Below are 20,501 nucleotides of genomic sequence, written 5' to 3'. Positions count from 1 at the left end.
CCCATTGACACTGTAATAGTATACAGAAAAGTTTAACTGAACTGTTGCACATTCCCAAAGTCTTCAGGACTAGCCTTTGGCTTGGCTGCTGAAAGATCTCTGAGTTTTTGCAACAAGCTGCCTGAAATGGGTGTCTTTGTATGCTTAAAGTGTAGGCTATGCCAATTAGTTTAAGCTAACAATGTGATTTATGTGAATGCCTATTTTTGTATGCCTGAGACTTTAAGCAATAATACATCAGTTTGACCTACATGGGGAGTAGATACTCAGGAGGTAAGGTCAGCAATACGGACACTGCGGACACGGCATGCCTTCATGACTGGCCTCAAACAACAGCAACAACAACAACACACCCTAGACACCAAAGCTTGGATGAGCTTCCCTGATTGGCAACACTTTGTACATGTTGTCACACATACTTGTGGAACAAGGGCTGTTCATGTGACTCCACTGGGAGAGGACAACTAGAAGCTTGTGCCTGGTTTCCTCTGGACTCAGCCCTATACACCTTTTCCCCTTGCTGATTCTATATCCTTCAACTGTAATAAACCTCAAATGTAGGTATAACAGCTTTTCTGAGTTCTGTGAGTCTTTCTAGCAAATCCCTGAACCTAAAGGTGGTCTTGGGGACACCTGATACAAACGGATAGACACATTGTAGTGTATTTATAAAATGCTATGTTTTACTATTCCAATAAGATCAAGCTACAACTATAAAAAACACTTGGGATGAATCTCACAAACACAATGTTGGACATGGACAAGAGAATATGTGAGAAGATTTGATTTATATCAAGTAAAAAAAAAAAGAAAAAGAAAAAATAGGCACAACTAATATAAGATGTGAGGAGTCATGATTATGGTTACCTTGGATGGCAGAGGTTAGTGAATTGGAGGGGGAATAAGGAAACTTCTAGGATGTTGGTAATATTCTGTTTCTTTTTTTAATTAAAAAAATTTTTTAAATGTTTTTAATTATTTTTGAGAGAGAGACAGAGCATGAGCAGGGGAGCAGCAGAGAGAGAGGGAGACACAGAATCCAAAGCAGGCTCCAGGCTCTGAGCTGTCAGCACAGAGCCTGACACAGGGCTTGAACTCATTGACTGTGAGATCATGACCTGAGCTGAAGTTGGATGTTTAACCGACTAAGCCACCCAGGCACCCCTATAATATTCTGTTTCTTGATCTGGGTACCAGTTATAAACTTTCAGTTCATTAAAGTTCAGTTTATGAAAAATTATCACTTATGTGACATATAAACATACACATACTTTTATTCATACACATGTATATTATACTTTAATAACATAAACATTAAAGAATATTGGATGGCATGCAGTATCTCTAGAAAAACTACACAATCAGGCTGGCACATTACACAACTTAAAAAAGCCCAAAACCTCACCACAGAAGAGGAACAGTGAAAACCCTACTGTTATGCGGCTAGGTACCAGATGGCCATATGCTAGACCACTGTTACTATGGTCACTAGGAATGTTACCTCTAAAGAATGGATGTAACTGCTCTTACTGCTGCTGCTGCTTCCTATCCCTAGAGTTAACTGAGTGTGGGTTCTGCTTCTTCCCTGGACTTGCTTCTTTAAAGCATACAAAAAGGCTGGATATTGGTCATGGTCGTGGACTAGGACTAGGTCATAAGCTTTCATTTTAGCAGCAAGGATGCTAGAAAAAATGAGTCTGGAATTTTTCAGTTTCTGTGTTGGGAAACAAGCTTTGTTTCATGAGAATAAACTACAGACACTGGGTAGTGAAAAGAATGAGAAATGCCCACTAAAGATATCTAGAGATCTAAACCAAGATCAAAAATATTTATTGAGCCCCAATTATGTGTCAGACACTAAGTTAGAGGACTTTTTATGTATGAAAATATTTGATCTGTGTTTTCACAAATGCTCTGTGAGCTGGTATAGACCCTAGATAGGCCCAAGAAATCTTTGAGGTCTTCTTTGACCATTCAGCCAAGTACTGATCTGCCCATGAATGATCAGCAAAATACCTGAGGCTGGGGAAAAACATCTAAGAGGATTAGAAAATACTAACTGATGTTCACACAGGGCCAGGAGTAGTATATGCTCACAAGTCAGACAGAAAAACTCATAACTCTTAGTGCAAGGGTAGAAAACTCAGGAAGATCTTACTTCAGTAGCAGGAAATAGCTAGCTGTTGTTGAAAATGGCTATCTGCCCACCTAATAAATCACAAAAGCAAGATCCAAAAAAGATCAAACTGTATCCAACTAACTTAATATTCCAGAATAAAGCTCAAGAATAATTATGGGAACAAAAAAATATCCAGCATCTAACAAGGTAAATTTTACAATGTCTGGCATTCAAACAAAGATTACCAGACAAAGAAGTAGAGAAATATGACTCATGAGGAGAATAATCAATTAACTGACACTAACTCAGAACTGACATAGATGTTAGAAGATGAGCACATTAAAATGGTCAATTACAACTGTATTCCATATGTTCAAAATGTTAAGTAGAGACATGGAAAATATAAAAATATAATAAAAGATCCAAAGTAGGACTTCTAGAGACAAAAACTATAATAACTGAGATGAAAAATATACTGGATAAAAATCAGTGACAGATTAGACATGGCAAAAGACAAGGTTAGTGAATTGAGGACATAGCAATAGAAGGTATACAAACTAACACAGGGAGAAAAAACAAAACAGAAAAAGCGAATCAATGCACTGTGAGGCTACTTTGAGTGGCCTAATATATATGTTATTGGAGTCTCTGAAAGTGAGAGGGAGAAGAAGCATTTGAGAGAGTAATGGACAAAGAATTTCCAAACTATGAAAACTATATATCCACAGATCAAAGCTCAATGAACAATAAGCACAAGAAACATGAAGTAAACAACACCACGGCACATCATCAAATTGTCCTTAACAGTGATAAAAAGAAAAATTTTAAATGATTTGGAGTGATAGAAGGCACTGGACTTCCGAGTCTTTCCAAGTCACTGGACAGATCTAGGACTGTGTTGAGAGAGGTACAAGTTTTTATTATCTCTTTAGAACTTTTAAAAGCCATACACACTCTAGGGTGATTAGATTGGAAGGGAAAGAGTTGAGAAGCAACTTCATTGCAGTAAGCCAATGGCCCTGAACTAAGGTTGTGAAGTAGAGATGTAAAGTTGGATACATTTAGGAAGTAAAATTGATAGTACTGGGAGGCTGTGAACCTAAAAATTCGTTCTTGCTGGCAACTGGTAGGTGGTGTTAGAATTCATTGAGCCACGGGGGAAGACAATGATTTAATTTTAAACATTCCAAGTTTGAGTTGCATATGGGCTCTCCATTTACCCTGGGAAAGATGTCTGGCACACAGATACCGGCTTGGGAGTCCCTAACACATAATTTGAATGTCCCCAAGCCCTCCAGCCTTCTTGTGACAGCCTTACATTTAATATTCAATAAAATGACCTGAATTTCAATCCGATGCTTGTGAATGCCTAGAATCTGGGTCCACCAGACATTCATAGCTCAAAGTCAAGAAAGAGGCTAGGACCCCTGAAGAGAGGGGCACTAGCTAGTTGGTAGTCTTGTCTCTGGACCTGAGGAGAAGGCACTGGCTGACTGTGCTGGACCTCTGAGAGGGTCAATGAGGCAGATTCTGAGAATGTTGGAAAAACATTATTACAGAGATGGGACTCCTGTTGTCAAAGGGCTGCCGCCAGGATGAAGAAGTGTTGCTGGTGAGACTCTCAAGAGCAGAAAGCAAAACGGAAACAGAGAGGAGTAAGTCCCTTCCTACTCCTTCAAACTTGCAGTTGCCCTCCATTGGCAGAGCCTAATGGAGAACAGCTGGCAAATGGCAACGTGGTTTATAGAATCCCAGCATCACTGAGGATAGAATGATGTGCTTGGAGCTGAGAGACAAGTATGCAGTAACTGGTACACTCTGCCTGGTGGGGAAAGGGTGTACTTTATCACTCTCTTCTTGTGCCTCTGATGGGGAATTGTGGTTCCGAGGAAAGGCTGTGTTAAGTCTCGCTTGGTGATGTCATGGAGCTGCTTGCTCTTTCAGAAGGGAAAGCAGAACATGATTCCTGTCAGAAGTGATATCTCTTCTGGAGACAAGGTGAACGCTGCATTTCAGAATGGAGAAGAGCCTAAGCTCGGACACTATCAAAAAGCTGTTGCCCGATAAAATTATTTTAAAATGGGCACTTTAGCTCTTCCATGTTTAAAATCAGCGAAATGAAATTCTTCATTCAGATGTGTCTGATGCATACTACATTCCAAATGGTGGTCTCAGCATTACACCTGCCTCCACCGATAGCAAGAAACCCGGCCACACACGGGAGGAAACTTAGCAACTCTGGCACTGTTCCCCTGCCAAGTGAAGAAGGCACCTGTTACAAGCCTGCCTCTTTGAAAAACACAAGAGGTAAACTCCTAAAAAGGACAAACGTGTAAAATACAATGCAGATGGAAGTTGAGAATTGGGCACCTGCTGTTAAGGGGGGTGGGGAATCTGTTTTACATAAGATATGCCTGGGAGAAAGCCATCAAACACGCTTGAGAGAAAAATCTTGGGAAGGAGAAACCCTTGACAAGCTCTTGGAAAATAACTTGTTGACAGATTTACCACTCCATGAAGAAAGGAGAATCAACCCATGCTGTCACTTTGAGCCACTTTTACAATTCTGTGGAACAACAGCAATAACAGCATTTCTGTTGCTCTCCCCACCTCTTCGACCCTATATTCTTTTTTAAGCTTGACAAGCCTAGAGTTTAAAACATTGCTTTCATCATGGAGCATCTTGAAATCATAGCATGCCAGATCTAGACAGGACCTTGGAGCAAGAGCGATCATAAGAAGCTGGAAGGAATTCTGTAGCAATAAAGATTTTATAACTGCAAACAAAGGCCTCTGGGGAGATAGAGTTATATGTAAGTGTCTGAACACTAATATTAAGGAAGGGAAGAAATTGTTTGGGATAGTTCAAGGAAATAACTCCAAAAAACCGATTTTAAATAAAGCAATTGTAAATTAGGATGAGAATTACATTTTAACGCTGAAACTAGAAAGTAATGGAGACTGACTTCACTTTGATGAAATTTTTTACATCATTAAATAATATAGAGATCATTCATCCAGGAAACTCAAGCGTTTATAAATAAATTCTAAGTAGGCAATATTGTTCAAAATTTTATGGAGACATGGATCCTCACATAGAAGAAAGATAAAACAATTTAGGTATAAACAAGTATTGTTCTAGTCATACTTACTGAGCACAACAATGTGCTACGATCCTCATGGGCCTTAACCCTCCGTTTTCACCCTAAGACAATTTGACCCTTGGTATGGGCTGAATGTTTGTGTCCTGCACCAAACTTGTGTTGAAGCCCTAACCTCAAGACAGGGCCTCTAAAGAAATCATTAAAGTTCAATGAGGCAATAAAGGCAGGACCTTAATCCAATAAGATTAGTGCCTTTTAAAGAGAGACGCTAGAACACCCTCAATCTCTCTCTCTCTCTCTCTTTCTGTCTTTGTCCATACCCACCAAGAAAGACCATGTGAGGACATAACGAGAGGTGCCTGTCTACAAGCCAGTAAGAGAGTCCTTTCTGGAAACAAACTTTGTTGGACCTTGGTCTTGGGCTTCCCAGGCTCCAGAAGCATGAGAAAATAAATGTTTGTTGTTTCAGGCATCCAGACTGGTGTTTTGTTACGACAGCCAAACAAATAATATACACTGTTATATAGTATAGTGCTCATAGGTAAACCAGTGCATAAATTCTCCAGTGATGGAGAATTAGCATTTGTTGATTGTCTCTGCGCTAATTTCTTTCACAAAAGGTGTTTTTATTTTTGATCTTCAAATGAAAATATTTTATGGCACTGGCTTGGCACACTGTGAAACGGTAGCATCAAGTAAACAGCTATAATGGCGCTTGGTTTGAGCCCAGGAATTATGTTAAAGACCAGGAGCATACAGGAAGGAAGAAGTGACTGGCATTATTTGGAAGCACAGGCTCTATGTGTCATGGGGAGAGAGAGGACCCAAACCACATATCTGTTACTTTAACTACAATTAATCCTGACCTAAAATAGCTCACTAGTCACACAGCTTTAAATAGAAAGGATTACAATATAAAAGTTGATGGATGTGTCTTTCAGCTTATTCGTTTCATAAGCACATATACTAGGTAACTATTGTGCACGAGGCAACCTGCTTGGAGATGGACAGGGATACAAAATAGAGATGGACGTAGTACTATATAACGGTTAAGAGTTTGTGACTTGGAGTCAAATAGAAATGAGTTGGAATTGTAAGTAGGCCACTTATTTATGTTTTTATTAAAAAACATTTAATGTTTATTTTTAAGAGAGAGAGAGACAGAGTGTGAGCAGGGGAGAGGCAGCGAGAGAGAGGGAGACACAGCATCTGAAGCAGGCTCCAGGCTCTGAGCTGTCAGCCCAGAGCCCGACGCGGGGCTCAAACTCACAAACCAAACTGTAAGATCATGACCTGAGCTGCAGTCAGATGCATAACCTACTGAGCCACCCAGGCGCCCCTTAAGTAGGCCATCTGCATGCTAGGGGATTCTTGCTGAAGGCAGGCCAGGGCGATTAGATATCAAGGCGGTGGGGTGGCCGGCAGTGGGGTTACACTAAACTAACCCAACAGGATTACTGCTAAAACTGGACTAAGGAGGCAAAGTTGGGACCTATTCAGACAAAACTCAGAGAAGCTGACTCAAGTTTGGTCAAGGAAAGAATCTTTATCAACTGAAAAAAAAAAAAAAAAATCAAGCAAGTGGAAAAACCAGGAAACAATTTCATGAGAAGTATTTCTTTGGAGATATCCATATAATGCTAATCGTCCCACACCCCTCGCAGGAGAAAGGATCAGTGTTTGTCCCTTATTTTATGGAAGGACTTGGAGCAGTTGATAGGACTAACCTGAGAAATGGAGAAGGGGTCCATGGCAACAAGGTTGAGCACTGTATCTAGTAAAAAAAAATGTTGTTCTCCTTTGGTGGCGGGTCAAAGGTATTTTATTCTAATGGCCCAGGGACATTGTGAAAGGGATCTTGCCCAGAAGGGCAGTTGGTGAGATGAGGAACCCACAGGAAGGGCTCTGAGTTATGCTGAAGACAGATAGACAGGGGAGGATTGAAAGGGGATCCTGGGAGTTGCTACTGAAGAGCCTCTCAAGAATGTCTGAATAGAGCATGTGGAGGACACTTCATGACTGCATTGTGGAGGGACAAAGAGTAGTGGGTTAAATGAGGAGAGGGCCTGGAGGATGCTTTGGATCTCAGGAACCTCAAGGCTGCACTGTGGGAATACATTGACACACCAGGTGGTGACAGCAGCAACAGGTGGGGGCCCAGAACAGGAACAAGGAAGGGAGCACCATGGCTGCTGGCCAGGATTTGCTTAAGACTATGTGAGAGGCACATCTGAAAACTCCCTGAAATACTCGGGTGGCAGGTTATAGCAGAAGAAGGCCCTACATTAAGACGTGAACCAGGGGCGCCTGGGTGGCTCAGTCAGTTGAGAGTCTGACTTCAGCTCAGGTCATGATCTCACAGTAGGTGAGTTCAAGCCCTGCATCTGTGCTGACAGATTCTGTCACAGCCTGCTTCAGATTCTGTGTCTCCCTCTCTCTCTCTCTGCCCCTCCCCTGCTCTGTCTCTCTCTCAGAAATAAACATTAAAAAAAAAAAAAAAAAGACATGAACCAGTGAAATTTGGGCTGTTACTGTTAGTATAACTAATCTGGATCCAGGGGCCAACAAGATCTGGAAAAGCTCAAGGCAGTTCATACCCAGATGCTACACTACATGTATCATCAGTCATTCATTCATTAAACAAAGATCTATTGAGTGACTGTGAGACACTAATGTAACAATGGACAAGACACTGTCAACACCCTGAAGGAGGTCAGTGAGGAAGGGGTTATAGACAGGAAACGGTCACTCTTGTAGAATTAGTGGTAGGGTCAAGTTATGTGTGTATGTGTGTTGGGGGGGGGGGGGTACAATAGGAGTGTGTAGGAGCCCTGTATTCATTCCTAGCCAGTGGGTCTCAAACTTACATGTGCATATGAATCATCTAGGGATCTTTTCAAAATGCAGATTATGATTTAGGAGATCCAGGGTATGGCCTGAGATTCTGGTGATGCTAATACTGCTGGTCTGTGGACCACAGGAGCTGCGAACCTCAAAAGAACATGTAACCAGTCATGTGAAAATAAATAAATAAATAAGTGATCCCATATGCCTCTGACTTTGATATCTAAGATTTTTAAAAAAATATTTATTTTCAAGAGAGAGAACATGTGCGTGCATGTGGGAGGAAGAGCGGAGACAGAGAGAGACAGAATACTAAGCAGGCTCCATGCTGCCAGTACAGAGCCCAACGCAGGGCTCGATCCCACGAACAGGGAGATCATGACCTGAGCCGGAAATCAAGAATTGGATGCTTAAACGACTGAGCCACCCAGGCGCCCCCCTTGAGATTTTTTCTTAAGTGTATTTATTTATTTTGAGAGAGAGAGGGCAAGTGGGGGAGGGACAGTCAGAGAGAGGGAGAGAGAATCCCAGGTAAGCTCTGTGCTGTCAACGCAGAGCCCAACTCAGGGCTCGATCTCACGGAAGCGCGAGATCATGGCCTGAGCCAAAATCAAGAGTTGGATGCTCAGCTGACTGAGACACCAAGAGAGACACCCTGGTACCTAAGATTTAACAATAAAGACAAACTGGCATTCTGGTAACGATTACTCAGGTTATTGTACCTATATATAGTCTGGGTTGCACCAATATTCATGGTCTTTAGTGATCCAACCAAGGGAAGACATATCATTTCCATGTTGGATAATTACCTGTTCTAAAAAATTTTTTTAATGTTTATTTATTTTTTAAAGAGAGAGTGAGCATGCGAGCAAGTGGGGGAGGGGCAGAGAGAGAGGGAGACACAGAATCCGAAGCTGGTTCCAGGCCCTGAGCTGTCAGCAGATAGCCCCACATGGAGCTTGAACCCACTAGCCATGAGATCGTGACCTGAGCCGAAGTTGACCCTCAACCGACTGAGCCACCCAGGCCCCCCAGATAATTATCTTTGGTAGTTAATAAAAATTCAAGGATAATGGAGTTTAAGAACATGACTATAAACATCACTGTGATGAACAGTCTGTCTACTCCAAATTGCATGCACATTATCTTTCTTTTAGCTAACATGAGCTGCTACTCCTATCAGACTCCCCTACTCTCATCCCCAATGGTGGTTTTTCACAGGAGGTGGCAGTGAAAACTGAGTGAGTTACCCACATAAACACCTCTGACCTGGGCCTTTCCACTAGAACTCAAGACAAGCATTTAAGAATTATTTTAGACTCCATGTTCTCTGGCCACTGAACTTCCATCCACGCAACAGAGTCAGAAAAATGGGAAAGGGAAGTTGGATTGCCTGTTTATTCCAAGGGCCATCCCTGTGCCAAGGGTAGGCCTGGCGCAGCAGCCAGACATCTGCTTTCAATTACATCCTTACTTTTCAAACCATCAAGCATTACAAGGGAACATACCAACCTGCCCACTCACCCCCACTTCCATTCGCCTAGTTAGCCAAAGCTCCTTTACTCAAATTAATGTATTTATTTTCCTTATTGCTGAAACCATATTTTTAGTTTTCATAGAGAATTATAGGAAGCACAACCACCAATCTGAAAGTTCCCTCAGGGTTGAACCACTGCTCTTAAGAGGAAATACCTCTGTCTTCTCTTTCTAGGTGTTACTCCTCCTAAAAAGAGCAAAGCATGGCTGCTAAGGGGAAGGTGGAAGGAAGTCAGGGTCATGAGGAGAAGGTGACACAGCTCCAGACATGGGTCCTTAGGAGAAGGTGTCTCTGAATCCACCAGAAATGGTAAGCTTCCTGGGGACATCTTATGTTTCTATTAAAGGACCATTTTGTTTTTTTGTTTGTTTTTTTTTTTTTATTTTTATTTTTTTATTTTATTTTATTTATTTATTTATTTATTTTTTTTTTAATTTTTTAATATATGAAATTTACTGTCAAATTGGTTTCCATACAACACCCAGTGCTCATCCCAAAAGGTGCCCTCCTCAACACCCATCACCCACCCTGCCCTCCCTCCCACCCCCCATCAACCCTCAGTTTGTTCTCAGTTTTTAACAGTCTCTTATGCTTTGGCTCTCTCCCACTCTAACCTCTTTTTTTTTTTTTTTTTCCTTCCCCTCCCCCATGGGTTTCTGTTATGTTTCTCAGGATCCACATAAGAGTGAAACCATATGGTATCTGTCTTTCTCTGTATGGCTTATTTCACTTAGCATCACACTCTCCAGTTCCATCCATGTTGCTACAAAAGGCCATATTTCATTTTTTCTCATTGCCACGTAGTATTCCATTGTGTATATAAACCACAATTTCTTTATCCATTCATCAGTTGATGGACATTTAGGCTCTTTCCATAATTTGGCTATTGTTGAGAGTGCCGCTATAAACATTGGGGTACAGGTGCCCCTATGCATCAGTACTCCTGTATCCCTTGGATAAATTCCTAGCAGTGCTATTGCTGGGTCATAGGGTAGGTCTATTTTTAATTTTCTGAGGAACCTCCACACTGCTTTCCAGAGCGGCTGCACCAATTTGCATTCCCACCAACAGTGCAAGAGGGTTCCTGTTTCTCCACATCCTCGCCAGCATCTATAGTCTCCTGATTTCTTCATTTTGGCCACTCTGACTGGCGTGAGGTGGTATCTGAGTGTGGTTTTGATTTGTATTTCCCTGATAAGGAGCGACGTTGAACATCTTTTCATGTGCCTGTTGGCCATCCGGATGTCTTCTTTAGAGAAGTGTCTATTCATGTTTTCTGCCCATTTCTTCACTGGGTTATTTGTTTTTCGGGTGTGGAGTTTGATGAGCTCTTTATAGATTTTGGATACTAGCCCTTTGTCCGATGTGTCATTTGCAAATATCTTTTCCCATTCCGTTGGTTGCTTAAAGGACCATTTTGCAGTAAACTCAAGACTCGATGAGAGGAGACAGAGTTAGCAGTGGATCCTGCCCAGACTACAGTAGCATTGAAGACAAAGACGAGTAAATTATGCCTGGGGATGGGTTTGTGGAAAACCGTGATTTTGGAAATTCTTGGCATGAGGGGGCTGCCTGTTCCAAGTCCAAGATTCCTCCTTCCCCAACTGGAATGGAACAAGGTGTTAGTGCAGAAGACAGAGGGAGGTAGTGTTGTGTACAGCTGGCTATGGTTTCTGGCCCTGAGCTTAAAGAAAGGGCTGTCTCCCGAGCTAAGATTACTGATAGTGCTGCCTCAGCTTGATAAGAGGCGATATGATATCAAGTCAAGAGTGAGAGTTTGAGAGCAATATGATATCAAGTCAAGATATCACTGAGAAGACAGACCTTGGTGAGAGGTTCACTTGAAGCTTGATAACTGCAAGAGCTGACTCTCGGAAGAGTGGCTACAAAAAAAGAGATGAGCTTGGAGAAAACCCACCACTGCCAGGGAAGTGCATTTTAAAATGCAAATCTGATGGGAGCTCTCAAAGTGCTCCAGCAAACAGGGTATCTATCCTTCAAACTCCACCTGACAAATCTCTCCACAGCCACATCTCCTGCCTGACAGCACCTAAACCAATGGTCCAGGGGTCATCGGCATCAGCATTGTGGGGGAAGCTGATACAAATGTGAAATCTCACTCTTCGCCCCAGACCTACTGAATCAGAAACTGTGAAGGTGGGGGCCAGCAATCTGTGCTTTAACAAGCCTTCCAGTTGATTCTGATGCATGTTCAAGTTTATTTAAAATTTTTTTAATGTTTATTTATTTTTGAGAGAGAGAGAGAGAGAGCATAAGTGGAGCATAAGTGGAGAGAGAGAGGGAGACACAGAATCTGAAGCAGGTTCCAGACTCTGAGCTGTCAGCACATAGCCCAACATAGGGCTCGAATTCACCAACCATGAGATCATGACCAGAGCCAAAGACCAGACGCTTAACTGACTGAGCCACCCAGGCGCCCCTGTTCAAGTCTATTTTAAACTATGCAGAAAAATGTTTTCTTCCTAAGTGGAGAGCAAGTGTCCCAGGGATGCAGAGTTGTTGTGAAATTTGAGAAATCAATACCTGAAGCCAAAAGCAGAAGGTTTGCTCTCTCATGGTTTGTGAGTTCAAGTCCATATCCAGCTCTGCTTGGGATTCTCTCTCTCTGCTCCTCCCCAAATCATGAGTGTGTGCTCTCTCTCTCTCTCTTTAAATAAACTTTAAAAAATTATAGAAACACCAGAGTGATTGAATTGTGGTTGTAATAGGAGCATGGTGTGGCGGGGGCAGGGTGGTTGAATGTGAATTTGGGGAAAGTAAAATGCACTATATGCAGGTATGAGATAATTACTCCCTACACGGTGGGAGCACCAAGAAAATGTCAGATCAAGTAGCACAAAAGATCTCATCATGCAAAAGGTGGAATGTTGGTGCTGCATATACTAGTCCTGAGAAGCAATGGTAAATGCCTCCCTTTCCCTCTCCTGATTCCATTTAGAACTGTCCTTGGGGGAGCAAGAAATGGAGCCAATATCCACAGACCTAGTGGGATGAGAATGATTTCTCAGAGGAATTCACGATAAAAAATGGTTTCTGTTTTCTGGGCTAACTGCTTCTCCATCATTCTCACTGCTTGCCCTTCATTTTACATCTGGGCTGGATTAATTCCCAGAGCATGGAGTCATTTTCCTGATAGAAACTCTCAGCACTGAATGGAAGGAGAAAGAGAAGGGATTAGTAGGGTTTTAGTTTTTGTCCCAATGCAATTTGGAAACGCTGTCCACTCAAAGGCATCCTGGAGACAAACTTTCTGTTTTCATTTCCTGTTTCTCATCCTGAATTTAACACTTGCGATGTTAAACGGATCCCATTCTCCTCTCTTTGTCTTTCCCCTTTAATAAATAGGTACCGGCGCATATGAATGAAACACCTGCTGTGTGCAGTGCACAGTACTAGATGGCCTGGCAAACCCACATTTTCATCCCATCTTCTCCAACATTTGGAAAGGAGTAAACTGTAAAATAGCTTTCTTCATACCTTTGTCACTATTTTTTTTTTTTTTTGGCTTTAGCTTTGCCTCTGTATGATGCTCTTTGAGCAAAGAAATGGGGATACCCATATTTTTAAGCGATTTGTGAAAAAGCTGGTAATTCTTAGAAACCAGATGACACATGAATATCCTTTTGATGAGGGAGCATAAGGCAAGCTGAGGGCCAAGCACAAGCTAGCACCCCGCCCCCACCCCTAAGTGGGATATGTGTGACATTCCACAGGCACTCCTGGATGCCCAAGAACAAAGGAAAGGACAGAAAACAAATGGTTAACTGATAGAGATCACAGTCCTGCAGGATAAGAGTCTCCATCAGTTTACAAATATCTCAGTAAATTATAAGAAAAAGGCAATCTTATCAACAGCCTAATCTCCAGAAACCTATAGACTCAGTTTCCTGGAGCCCCAATATCACCCTCCCCTCCACTGTGATGTGGGGAACAAAGACAAGAAGGAAATGGTGGATAAAATTAAATTTCCTCATAACCTGCAGCCCTTGACAAATACTTGAGGCAAATACAGTCTAACATTTCTCCAAAAACCCCTACCATCCTAATGTTAATACCTTACTAAAGGAAAAACAACCTTAGCTTGACAATAGCAAGGCCTCAGGTATCTTAGGAGTCCTTCTTAGCATATCAGAGTCCTTCTGGAAGGTCCTTTGCCTTTACTTCCCCCAGCTCCATAGTATATAGCCAGTCACTCTGCACAACCCCCGTGCAGCTCTTTCTGCCCACTGGTCCTGCCCCTGTGCTTGAATAAAATCACTTTTTTTGCACCAAGGATGTCTCAAGAATTCTTTCTTGGCCGTCAGCTCCGGACCCCCACCACTCCAAAGACGCATCACTTTCACAGTGGATTGAGGCCTGGATCTAGTGCTTTCCTGGGTTTGTGCTTTGTGTTGGTTACTGTTCTTTTTTTTTAACGTTTATTTATTTTTGAGAGAGACAAACAGAGCGTGAGCAGGGGAGGGGCAGAGAGAGGGAGACACAGAAACCCAAGCAGGCTCCAAGCCCTGAGCTGTCAGCACAGAGCCCCGACGCAGGGCTCCAACCTATGAACTGTGAGATCATGACCTGAGCTGAAGTTGGACGCTCAACTGACTGAGCCACCCAGGCGCCCTTGTTGGTTATTGTGCTAGGACAAGGGGTGGGAATGAACTGTTCAAATAACAGGTAATCACCCCACTCCTTATTGTGCTATTTTGCAGGGCGGTGGAATAAACCCCTTACCACTGGGTGGCTCCACTGGGCTATTTCGGTCTTTGCAGGTATATACTGTAGCCACCCAATCTCTGGTCCATTGCCATTTACCGAGGCAACTGAGTCACAGTGGCAATCAAACCATCACTCCTCCAGGCTGAGATGGCAGAGATGTCCATACTGTGAATACAACGGGACCGTGACTCTTTCCCATTATGTTTGTAATAAATATGGAGTGGAATTAACCATTGCAATCTATTTCAAACAGAAACTGAGAATATGGTAGTTTTCAAAGTTTGTGAAGCAGAAAATCTGAATCCATAGTACAACTTCTTTTCAAGATCACCAGAATCATTTCAGAAAGGAACTTTTATGTGATAAATAATGAGTATTAGCCTTATTTATGCAGAATCCAGGATAGGAAGTTATATGATTTTGCACGAAAATGCACCTGATCTCTAATCTAATATCTTAGTCTGCAAATTCTTAACAGTCTAAGTTTGTCTTTCTCTTTAACAATGCAACCCCATGCCTTTCCTTTGTTAGATTCATCTGTAAAGAGGTTCTTAGGAATCCATTTCGGGATGTGGGCTAAGAGACTGTGCAGTGTACTGACTGGGAACGGAACCTCTGGGGATTCTGGTGTGTCAGCCTACCTGGTTGGAATCCCTTCTCCCCTGCTTTGTCGCTGTGTGACCTTGGCAAGTTGTTTACCCTCTCTGAGCCTCAGTTTCCCCATAGGGTGCTGTAGGGTTACATGAGATAATGCACGTAAAGAATTTAGCACAGTGTCTGGCTGAAAGGCCCAATAAATGTTAGATACGATTTGCTTTTTGTTGTCGACTAAACGCCTAAGGGGATTTTAGTTGTGTTTGTTCCACCGGCTTCTCTTTTTATGCTAAATCTAGCCAGGACAGTTTTCTGTCTGGGTTTTCTTTTCTCTCCCCAGACCCAGCCCTTCCCCATCTCTTTTCACTGACCTCCTCAAACCAGGAGAAGGTGAGCATGAAACAACCATTTGAAATGAAGTCTGCTTTGTGTTCATCCGTTGGGAAAAGGCTTTGATCACAGCCGTGCTGTGGGTGTTTGGCAGACTGCCAGCTTCTTTCCATAAGAAGAGGCATCTCTGAAGGTTTAGATATTTTAAAAAAGGAAGGGAAGAGGGCAGCTTGTGGGTTCCTCGAGGGTGTGTATAAATGACACCTTTCCTCCTCCCAAAGCCTCCAGGGGCCTCCCCTCTTTCCAGGGCCAGGGTGTCTAGGTTTCCACGCTTCTTGTTTTTCTGGGCTGTGAGCTGCCTGGGAGTGCACAACACTGCCCTTAGCATTCTGGTGGTTCACAGCACAGGGCTTGGCTCTGGCCCTCATTAGAGTCCACTGGCTGTCTCCAGCATACAGAGGAGACTCAAGAGCCAGCCAGTGTGCACCTAAAGAGCGGACAGGAGGGCAGGGCCTCCTCCTCCTGGGAGCCAGCCCCAGTAGCATTATATAAACGACTTCTTGGAATTGCCAACCTGGCCCTGGTGAGACTGGAAGATCACCTTGTGAGTGGGCCCAAGGCCAGCTTGACAGATGGTCTGGGCTGTGGCAGCACGACCCACATTAGGCCCATAAAGTGTGTTCCCTGAAGGCAAGTGGCCCAGCCAGGAGTGTCAGGGCGGATGTCCAGGGGGACAGCTAGGGAGGCAACGTGGGTCCCCAGCTCTGCTTACCCTTCCTCCCCAACAGTGCAGTCTCTGAAGGGGAAGAGACAAGTTCTTTCTCTTTCCACTTGAAAGCAAATCTCGAGGCCTTATGATTTTGGGTTGATGTCTGGCCTAGACTCTACACAACAGCCCCTCACCCAGGTGGCCAAATGTTTCCACCCGACGAACCAGCTACTACAGTGTTAACAAGGATAATAAAACAGTAAGGCCTACTTGGAAACTTTGTTCAGAAACCCCGTGGCTTCTATAGACTATTAAGAAAATATTGAAGTTTCAAATTTCATGATTTCATGTCCTCTAAGACCACAGTCCTCTTACCCTGTTCTCTTTTTAAAGCATGAATCCTTTTTAAAAATACTTAGAAAGTAAATGTATAACATTTTTTCTCCCTTACATTCGGAATAAAGCCTGGGGAAATTTAATGTTCCTGGATTTGGCCTGTGGATTTGAGATAAGGATTCAAGGAGAGAAGCCTTTTAACTCAGAACAGAATCTGTTCCCAGCTATTGTTCAATTAACGTAAAGTATCTGGTTACCGGGCGTGTTGCATAATGCATGACAGCGTAAACCAAACCTTTTAAGTGCTGCCACTGAACTCCTCAATAACAGTGAAGAGTGAAGTAAATTGTTAATTTTTTTTAGAAGTCCCCTAAAACAAAGCTTCTTGAGACTGAATGAATCAACACTTTTGAGCTGAGACGCAGCCAAGGGATGTCCCTATGTGTGCTCATGCTGATAAAAAATCTAGAAGGAAACAGAAAAAACCACATGTCATGTCCTCTTTAAGAGCCAGAAAAGCTGTCAGAAGAATTAAGATTAAGCCTCACGAGAGTCTGTGGGTGTGGAAAGTCACCAGCTAGCTAATATTAACATAGCTTGCAACAGAACGCTGTTGCTAGAAATAGGGCGATCGCATCACTACCACTAAGCAATTTGCATTCTGTGGACCAGCCCCTACATTCCTCCTGGCTCCTGCTGCCCTTTGGGCATTGTATTTCTGGATGCTTTTAGATGGTCGGTACTCAGACTTGGCTGTCTGGTTTCACCAGGAACCCACCCAAAAGAGGAAGCAGCAAGGAGAAGAACATTTGCTTTGTTTGCAGGAAAGTGACTGAGCTACAAGCAAATCTTTAGGCATCTGAGGAATTGTGAAGCTTCTAGACTTCATATGGTTGCTGACAGGGTGGGGCAGACGAGAACCTTCTTACTTTCCTCACCATGGATAATCTGTTGCCTCAGTCTAGATTCTCTTACTTCAAAAAATATCCTCTCCATGCAATTAGGAAATATTTATCGATGCTGAGAAACCAAAAAGCTGAAGAACAGGTATCATCTTGTTTATATTATCTTTAAGGTTAACGGATGTTTGCTTTTGGGTGTTGCTTTTTACTATGTGCCTTCGTGATTTTGTTTCTGCTAGTTTATATGTTTATAGGCTCCTGCTTGCGGCTATTCGGATTTAGCAATCCGAGAAGCAAGCAGGCTTGTGAAGATTTATTTGAACTTGGAACATTTGGATCCTGACATTAAGCTCAAGCTCTGTAATAAAACTATGTGCTTCTCCTTCTTCTGAATAGCTAGACCAAACTACCCAGTTAGAGTTAAACTGTAGTCTCCTTGATAATTTTCCAGGCCCTCAAATATAAATTTTAAACTATCCATATCTTGACAAATAAAAGTATTAGGCCCTAGAAATACACTTGTCTTCTTGTCTGTATGGCCATGTATTTATGGCTATGTTAGTATCACCAGGATTTGCAAAACAAAAAACATTGTGTGCACTGTAAATATAATAGCTTCAAATAGATCACTAATGAGCGATGACAATCATTCAGAAGTAACTAGACACTTTTTTTCCGTGGAGGGCAAGGGTATACAGCACTGCAGTTTTCAGTCTTTTTAGCCAATCAAAAGTTAGGGTTTTTAGTAGTAGACTCTAGCATGTGGGAGTATAAACATTAACAAATTGGTTAAAATATTGGATCACTTCTTGTTTAACATCATGCATTCATTCTATTATGTTGAGATTTGTTTCATTCTATCCCTTACAATCATCTATGAAAAGGCATTTCTAAAAACTGCGTTTCTGACTTGTACCAAACTGTAAGAAGAAATAGCTGTATCTGATCTATTGAAATCTAGTGGCTCATTTAGAAAAAAATATGACCATGGTGAAGGACAAATGTACAGCCACATAGAAGACCCAAAGAATCATAAACTGCTTGCACATCATGCTTGTAAGTCATATTGCAAACTATATGGGAGATAACCATGGTGTTCTGTATCTGAATGAGGTGACCTACTTCATGAAATACTTCCAGGAAGTGAAAGCAAAGGTCAGCAGACAGAAAATCCTCTAACGATAGGTTTCCCAAAAAGTCCATGCTTAATTTGGAAGATGAAAATCATTACTACTGTTCCAGAGGAAACTGCTTTTGTGCTGTGCTTTAATGATTTTACAAGAGCTGGAACTTCAGATTGTGCTGAAGAAGGGGGCTGGGCTGGTCCAATTTAGCTCCTACTCAGGCAAGGTGTCCTGATTACGAAAGAATCTCTTTCCAGTCTCAGCACTTGCTTGCTTTTGAAGAGGAAAGCCAGAGACCCCGGTGGTGGTGCTGTGAGATGTTGTCTGCCACACTCACTAAGTCCATCTCTGCAGGCCTCCTCAGGCCTCTTTACAGTGGAGAGCGGGGAGTGGCTGAAAGGGTAGGGTTGGAACTGCGGAATGTGGATTAAGTGATTTTTCCCCCTTTTCTCAGTGCTATAAGTTTTCAGAGATATGTCTATAGTGATTGTGCAGTTTATCGTTTTGTTTGCTTAAAAATTGTTACCAAATGCATTCTAAAGAACATGAGAATGTATCGTGGATTCTTGGACTTGCACTGGGTGGGTGGTCCTCTCCCCAGCTGACAACCATTGGGGATGACCTGAGAACGACTGGGAACATTGTGCTGAGTTTTTAACTTTCTATACAAATTGATGGAGAAATAAAAACAAATAATACATTCATTTCTTTTCGGAAACCAATTAATAGCTCTGCAGACAGACAGTCTCACAGAATTAGAGAAATTAGGTCAGAGCCAATGATGGCTAACCTTGAAAAGCTTGTTGGAAAGTTATAAAGAAGATTAATAACGTTTATAATTTTAGGACCTCATATTTGTTGTCTCTCTAATGCTTACAGTCCTGTAATACAGACTCTCATTATAAAGGTGAGGGAAGAGAGACAAAGACCTGAATCCTTGTCCAAGGCCACCCAGCCAAAAAGTATTGAAGGGAGATTGGAATTCCTGTTTGCCTAGCTTTAAACTTGACCCATTTGGGGGTGGCTGGCTGGCTCAGTCGGTAGAGTATGCAACTCTTCACCTGGAGGTCATGAGTTCCAACCCTACGTTGGTAGTAGAATCTACTTAAAAAAGAAAAAAAAATGACCCATATTACCATGCTTGATCTCCGAATGATCTATACCAACACAGTGATAGCAACATAGCAAACTGCTAACCTTTCTCCTAGAGAGTATTTCTAACGCTTCAGATGTTCATGTCATAATTCTTACCCTAAGTTTGGTGTGATTAATTTCTTTTCAAAAAAAATTTTTTTTTAATGTTTATTTGTTTTTGAGACAGAGAGACAGAGCATGACCAGGGGAGGGGCAGAGAGAGAGAGGGAGCCACAGAATCTGAAGCAGGCTCCAGGCTTTGAGCTGTCAGCATAGAGCCTGACATAGGGCTCGAACCCACCAACTGTGAGTTCATGACCTGAGCCAAAGTTGGATGTTTAACTGACTGAGCCACCCAGGAGCCCCTGGTGTGATTAACTTCTTAATATTTTTCTAAATTTGTATTTAAATCACTTACTTTTTTTTTTAACTTTTTTGTTGTTTTTATTATGCACTACATTAATATACTGCATAACCTTCTAGAACGGGTAGGTGAGCATAACCGAGTTATTTTTCTTTTTTTTTAAATTTTTTTTAATGTTTATTTATCTTTGAGACAGAGAGAGACAGAGCATGAATGGGGGAGGGTCAGAGAGAGGGAGACACAGAATTTGAAACAGGCTCCAGGCTCTGAGCTGTCAGCACAGAGCCCGACGCGGGGCTCGAACTCACGGACCGCGAGATCATGACCTGAGCCGAAGTCGGACGTTTAACCGACTGAGCCACCCAGGCGCCCCCCGAGTTATTTTTCATCCATCAGGAAAAGGCTTCCTTAGTTGATATTCTCCAAACACTTTGACACATAGTAACACATAACTCCAGAGACGCACCTATCTCTTTCCATAAAACTCCACTCATGTGAATAACAGGCAACCCTTTTTTCCTGGCCCTTGTTAGTGAACCAGTGGATGTGTGCAGTGGCTGTGCCAGGGATGAGCAAGCACAGGCCATGACACCTGTCCCAGGCAGAATCTCGAACCACACAGCACCACGGTTGCCAAGCAAATTACTTACTTTTTAACTTGTTTGTTTAGAAAGAA

The 20,501-nt window shown here is 42.4% G+C and overlaps 2 protein-coding genes across 6 annotated transcripts in view; one reads left to right on the top strand and one right to left on the bottom strand.

Annotated features, from left to right (window-relative positions):
* The window catches only part of PIK3R4 (phosphoinositide-3-kinase regulatory subunit 4), a 201,913-nt gene that overhangs the window by 150,002 nt on the left and 31,410 nt on the right, over nt 1–20,501 (bottom strand). The window lies entirely within an intron of this gene.
* ATP2C1 (ATPase secretory pathway Ca2+ transporting 1) overlaps nt 16,915–20,501 on the top strand; it is a 170,225-nt gene continuing 166,638 nt past the window's right edge. For both annotated transcript variants that reach the window (XM_042954480.1, XM_042954479.1), the window contains exon 1: nt 16,915–17,348. In XM_042954480.1, coding sequence (XP_042810414.1) covers nt 17,241–17,348 — 108 coding nt within the window. In that variant the 5' untranslated portion in view covers nt 16,915–17,240. The remainder of the gene's footprint in view (nt 17,349–20,501) is intronic.

The sequence above is a fragment of the Panthera leo genome, chromosome C2 (genome assembly GCF_018350215.1).
Source record: "Panthera leo isolate Ple1 chromosome C2, P.leo_Ple1_pat1.1, whole genome shotgun sequence".
NCBI classification, from domain to species: Eukaryota; Metazoa; Chordata; class Mammalia; order Carnivora; family Felidae; genus Panthera; species Panthera leo.
This window is presented reverse-complemented; position numbering and strand designations above follow the sequence as displayed.